Genomic DNA, 7,127 nt, shown 5'->3' with positions numbered 1-7,127 from the left:
TATTAAATCATATTCTTATCGATGTTCAGTAATTAATATAAATTGAACAAATATACCTAATTTAAAATGTTTTCTGTGGACTGTCATTAGTCATTGTCGACTAGCACTATTGTACGAACCGTCATACGTTATACAATAAAACACGTAAGTGGTACCTAAGTGTAATTATATGTATATTATTATTTACAATACAAGTACCTATTATGGATCAATTAATTGAAGATTGGCTAAATGATAGCAATGCTGAATTACACGATGACGATGATGATGATTATGAGGTAAATATGTATAGTATGAAAATATAATTTAAATAAATATTTCTATGCTGTATTAAAAATAAAATAAAAACTTTAAATAGTTCGTCCATGACTCGGGACTCGGATGAAGATCCAGAATGGGTTCTCCCAAATGTCTCCCACAATTTAGTAATTTTGTTGCTGATGCATTTTGGTAAATATATTATATTAGAAATATTGAAACCCTGAATATCTGAAACGACTGAAACTGATGTACAGTAAAAAAGTGATGAGATATTTTGACCTGACTGAAAAAGATCAAAAAAATGTAAAGCATTGCGTGTTTGTTCAACAAAAATATATAGATTATACACACACACACACACACACACACACACACACACACACACACACACACACACACACACACACACACACAAGTACAATGTGTCCAGCGAGGAAGTGACCAGCCAGTGTTACATGATAGTATACCTTAAGTTTTGAAAAAAAAGGGGCTTAACTTTTTTATTTTTTTTAGTTATGCGCAGTTCTACTTTTTTTCAAATAAACCGGAACCTACCGCACAGAATACATCAGCAAATCTTCAAAACTTTTCAACTTTTTATCGTAATATTTCTTTAAATTTTAAAGCTATTTTATTTTACTATCCACTAACATACACAATCAAACCAGAATTAATGTAATATTTATTTTCATTAATTTTTATTAAAAATAAAAAAGTTAGCATATTTGAAAGGAAATCGCATATAAATTCAAAAAATTCTAATCATCATTATGTGGGTAGATATATATTATATATATATATTATACTGTATACATGCAGGTCTACAGTATAGGTACTCGTCCGTTTTCACGCATTCCCACCTCTAAACCTGCCCGAAAGCTGATCACCGTCAACGCAGGCTGCCGCCACCGTCGCTAAGGACTAGGTAGTAGAGTGGAAGACATTTTGGTACGAAACCATGGAGCTCAATCATTACAAAAAAAATTAAGGTCACCTTAATTATGACTCCAAAATCTCAAATATGAAAAATATTTTACTTACTAGTTACTTACAATACATAATTTGTATATTTTCAATGAATATTTTGTAAGGGGATTAGAGTATTGATATAAATATTGGACATAATAAGTATACCTCTATTGTGTAATCCTGGTGACATACTTGAACACTGCAGTGGCATGTATCATAAAAAAAATTGGTGTTGCTCAAATAATTTTAGGAGACCTACCTCTTATATTACTGTTATACCGACCTACAAAGTGACCTATTTTTTCATCTATTGATACCCACCCACCCATATTTAAGGTGTTGCCCGAGCAACACTTGAACCCTATGTTACACGCAACTGCTTGAACACTACACATTAGTAGAGAACTTATGAAATGTGTGATCTTCAATTCTAGACCACTCAATTGTATACTCGGCAGAGACTTAAAAGTCCTAAAATCGGATCTGGTGTATTGTATATACCGGAGTGTCATAGACTGTATAGAAATACAGAATACAATACAAAATATAATAGTCTTAAGCAGTTGAGTTATCATAATCTATACGCCATAACAACAAACATTCAAATAAGATACTAAACATGTGTTGGTAGTAAATTAATTGATATGTAATAACTTAAAAACAGTAAAAGTTATAAAGCCAAGAAGAAATTTAATTGAAAAAAAATCGATAAAACTTAAAAAAAAATAAAAAAAAAAAAGATAACAGTAAAATATATAACATAAGTACAGCAACTATTACAATTTAAATATTTCTTCATAAAAAATTATTATTATACATCGATTATAGTTGAATGACATATTATCAGAAAAAAAGGTATATTAAAGGAAGTATAACAACTCATCCAATCCAAGGTTGGGCGAACGTCTGAGACTCTGCCCAGTGAGGAATGCCAACTTGTGAGCCAACTGACATGGAGCAGGAACTCGAACTGTACCCTAGAAATGATTTAAACAAAATGCATGGGTTAAGGCGCTAAAAAGAATAGCACACCAAAAGGTATACAAACCGACCAATTGTAGTACATATGGGTCAGCTTGAATGTAAGTCTTTGCATAATATTCGGAGGAAGTCCAAGTGTATCTTCAATGACTTGATAATGTGTAGGAGTTTTACAGTACCCTGTCTTACATGTTGTGATACCAAAAAGAAATCGTACCTACAATTCATAATTTTAAGCATTACATTTTTTTTATATATATATATAATATATATACATATACTCTTGCTTTACTTCATGACAAACAAAAGTAGTGTAAAAAATATTTACAAAATTCCAATATAATAGAATTAAATTACTTATAATAAAATGTACAAATTCAGGTTAAATAATTTTTATATGGCTTAATTAGTTGGATCTGTAACAACGCTATCAATAATTGTACCGGGTAGAGGATTTTCAGGCCCCTCTATTGCTGAGAGCAAAAAATCTTGTACTAATTCGTTTTGTGACTATAACAAATGCTAATGGGACAGAACTTTTCCCATACAATTGTTCACAAGCAGTCTATAAAAAAATATAAAAATTAACTATAATATGCAATTTAAAATAATTTAAGCAAACCTACCTGCAAAAGTCTTACTTCTGTCTTATGGACGTGTGATATTTGGCCTTCTCCAACACCATCTCTATATACAATTATCGAAGTAGGTAATGCGCCATTTTTAGTCCTATACTTGGCCAATGCCTCTGAAAAATAAAATCAATTTTTACATAGCTATTTTTCTCGCATATCTACACGTAAAATTATATTTTTAATTCTACAATAATTATGAAACAATAATAAATAGGACAACCGAGTTAAATGACTACCATATTTAAAAATAAACCCCAAATTATATCAAAATTTAGTATTTTGTGGTTCAATAATAATTTTATAAATTATTAAACACTTATTCCTCATTCTTTAAAATAGAGGAACTGATGGTATTTATTCTTCGTCCTATACAGTTTAGGAGTAGTTAGTTGGTGAATCCTACTCACCCGAGTAATACTGTTTTTGAGGATAGTGTTTTAAGTTCACGGCTCACAGGTGAAATTGAGTTGATGTTAAACCAGTAATTTAGTACTATTTGTAATATTTAATCAACTACAAATGAGATCTAAAAATTAGATAAGTGGTACATTGTGACTGCATTGCTAATAAAATGTTACTAAACTTGGCTGTAGTACTTTAGTAGCTTTAAGCGGATTTGTTGATCAAGCCAACTAACAGTAAATTATTACAGTTATGACTGAGAAACGGAATATAATTTTGATTAAATATAATATTATAGTTATTAGCTTAATAGTGTAACGTATTCTAAAAAATAAGGAATATCGATATAAAAATCTGGTTAAATATACATAAAAGTTAATTTATAAAATCCACAATTGACGAATTAACAAATACATACTGCTTATGCCTGTAGCAAAATGAACCGAGAGTTCCTCTCCACTTTCGTGTGGTTCCACACAGCTGAAGTAACTTGTATGAGCATCATTCATCGTTGATACTAAAGCTCCAAATGAAAGGTTTTTCTGCTGGCTGTCATGACACACATCAAAACCAACTATCATCATCCCCTAAAAAAATTATTGAGTAAAAGTAACTACAATTTAATTTGTTTATTCCATTTTATTTAAGTTACTTTTTTAGGAATGGTAACTAGCCAAGGGGCACCTCCAAGTTTACAATTTATTTGTATAGCAATTTTCGTACAAATAGACATATGGTTCTTTTGCACATTTTTTAACAGTACTACTTGGGACGGTACTGAAAATAAAAATTCATCATAAATTCATTTAATTTTATAAAATCAATAATATCATATATATATTAGAAATATACCGGCTCTATCAATACATAGTTTTCTTTTAATCATACTATACATATCACCACGTGCTGACGGAATAACACATAAAATCAATGATGGATTCGATTCATTAATTACTTTTTCCAGATCGTTTAAAAATGTATTTGATTTCCCATCAGCCATAGGGAATCTAAATATTATATTTGTAAGCTTTCAAAAAATGAATAAATTAAAAATATATTTACATAACAGGCCTGGGTAGTACAAATGTCATGCCTTGTGCTGCTCTTGCAAGACTTTGAGCAAATGCTTCTACTTCACGGAGACAGTCTTTCGGAGCTAGAATGGTCCAATGTTTCACAATGGCAGAGGTGAACATTGGTAATGAGCGTATATGCCTTGTCCAATCAGCTTCTTCGCCACAATTATAGTCTTTAGAACGACTATAAATTACCTCTGGTTAATGTACGGCCAGTGAGTTCAACCAACTTGTTACTTAATGTCAGATTCCATCTTTTCAATTCGGTTACAGACTAAAATAAAAATTAAATTAAAAATAATAAATAAACAACTAGCTATACAAATAATAATTTACCTCTGGTGTAGAAAGAAGTCTATTTGCAAAGTTTGTTAATCTTTCCATACGTAATTTGGGATTCACGTGGGCCATATCTTTCATGAGTGTGAAATTATTTCTATAATTTAAAACAAGATAATGCACATCAAATAAAAAAGTTTTGAATTAAATACAAATTTATCTACCTCATGGCATCAGTTATACCAGCCATCATGAGGCATAGTTCTGGAACAAGATAAACCAAAGTATCTTCAACTCCAAATCGTCTTACAGATTTTTATTTTTCGAAATCAACATCGGTTGCCTGCCACCATGAATTGTTATGTTCCATTTCTAATACAGTAATCAATATTATGTTAATTTAGGTCTACAATAATTAAAATAAATTATTATAGTTAAGTATGTACTTCTTTGTAAGAACCATATCAATCTAAAAACAATTTTAAGGGGTCATAATAAATCTATATATATAAAAATGAATGTATGTGTGTCAGTGTGTGTGTCCATTTTACCATGGTAACCAATTATATATTATTTTGAGATTTTCATCGGTGTGTATCTCCGTGTTACCATGGCAACCAATTATATAATATTCTAAAATTTCCGATGGAATGTTTTGTATGTAAATGGTTGCCATGGTGATATGTAGTTTATGTATCATTAACCTTTTCACTGTTTTACTATTTATGCTCTGCAACCTGTGTATGCAACGTACAATAAAATATAAATTTTTTATTTTATTTTGAATTAGGTATTTAACAATTTTATATTAATTTACATTATTATTATTTATCAATATTTTATTATTTTACATTATTATTATCTAACAATAAATTATAATTTATTTAAATTTAAAATAATGACTTACAGGTTTTTTTTTTATTATTTTATGGTTATTGGTAAATGTTAATAATATAAAATACAGGTACTTAATAATACGTCTGGAGCAGTGAAAGGGTTAACTTTATACAACAACTTACAGGTGTATCAAATCGGGTGCTAGAAAATAATATGTTCCCGTCAAACAAATATCCTCCTAAAAGTTTTTGATGCTGAGCTAATAATTCTCTTTTAGTAGAAATTCTATCCTCTTCGGGACCGAAGTCAACTCGATATTGATATAAACACCAATTTGTATATGAGGTGATTGGAAAATAATTTGCCAACAATTTTACTGGCTGTCCAGAAGTTCCTGAAGTATCATAATTCATAATCACAAGTAAATACTATTATTGTTCAAACCTAAGCATATTTCTAAATATTAGAGAAACAATTATTGTACAGTATAATCAATTTAAATATCTATTTCACAATAAATATTTTCATTTGTTTTTTTCAGTTATAAAATGTTGACAAAATTACATGTAAAAAACACCTAGGTATACTCTTTTCATATTTTTAATATTTATTAATATCATCATCTAATTTTTGTTCTTTAAAATTAAAAATTTAAAAGCCCTTGGTGCAAACATTATTTAGTATAGTACATTTTAACTCTAATACACGAGCCAGATAGTATTTTAAAATAAATTTTTTCTATAAATTATAATGTGAAGGTGTATTATGTAATATAATATAAATTGTATATATTATGAACACTGACCAGAAAGTAAGGTTACCACGTCAAAGAGATCAATGTTGTGGTAATGTGATTAAGGGGGGGGGGATGGAGCAAAAGGAATATGAGCACATACTAAAAGCTGGTGCCAAGCCTTCAAAAATGTGGTGAACGTTTTTTGGAGAAATAATCACATATTAATTTGCCATATTATATCCAGCAAATTTAATTAAAATATAATATGCATTTTTCGATTTTTAACAGTGTTATAACCTTACATTCTAGAGTCTAGATGATTCTCTTATAAATGTGTAATATAATATTTTCTAGATATTACAAAAAAAAAAATAAAAATTGTATTAAAATATTAAACCTATTACCTTGTTTTCCAATATCACCCAATGATGATTGAGGTCTTGGTGTTCTAAAATGTTCAAAACCAATCTGTTTTCGCCCTCGTACTGCTCCACACCCTAACGGTACTATATAGTTGTACATCTCCTTAAATATAAGACATAAGTTGGTTATCATTTAGATTTTATTAATTTTATCTTTTCACTGCTAAACTTTTTTCCCTAAAATTCCATTCTCTGCTAAATTAATTTCATTTTTTTTCTCATATTCTTAAATGATCAATTTTTTTGTTGTTAAGTCATATTATGTAGAAATTAAAAAAATATATGTTTATTGGCTTGCATTTTAGGTTTTAAATCTATACGACAACGGTACTCAACAGGGTCAGCATGGTGACACATTCTATAGTTAGAAGTGTTGTAATTTTGGTCTTCAAATAATAATGATTTAAATGTGTATTTAATATTTATATTATTTACATTAATACAAAAATGAAAACAGAAACTTTTTTCTTGTTAAATTACTTACTTTTTTTTCTATTTTATTTTATGGATAAAGGAACGTAATAGTATG

At 28.9% G+C, this 7,127-nt stretch overlaps 1 protein-coding gene across 1 annotated transcript; it reads right to left on the bottom strand.

The window, feature by feature from the left end:
* Positions 1 to 2,065: 2,065 nt before the first annotated feature.
* On the bottom strand, positions 2,066 to 6,698 carry LOC103309201 (piwi-like protein Siwi). Its single transcript, XM_029485230.1, is given in 16 exon segments — positions 2,066 to 2,207; positions 2,279 to 2,380; positions 2,383 to 2,432; positions 2,622 to 2,671; positions 2,673 to 2,776; positions 2,838 to 2,959; positions 3,667 to 3,835; positions 3,901 to 4,025; positions 4,101 to 4,255; positions 4,311 to 4,526; positions 4,528 to 4,598; positions 4,661 to 4,760; positions 4,828 to 4,918; positions 4,921 to 4,975; positions 5,623 to 5,834; positions 6,581 to 6,698. Coding segments are annotated over 16 exon segments (1,857 nt in total). The 3' UTR covers positions 2,066 to 2,090.
* Positions 6,699 to 7,127: the final 429 nt, after the last annotated feature.

Source organism: Acyrthosiphon pisum, chromosome X (assembly GCF_005508785.2).
Source record: "Acyrthosiphon pisum isolate AL4f chromosome X, pea_aphid_22Mar2018_4r6ur, whole genome shotgun sequence".
In the NCBI taxonomy this organism is placed as follows: Eukaryota; Metazoa; Arthropoda; class Insecta; order Hemiptera; family Aphididae; genus Acyrthosiphon; species Acyrthosiphon pisum.
Note: the sequence above shows the minus strand (reverse complement) of the source record. Positions and strands in the feature narration are given on the sequence as shown.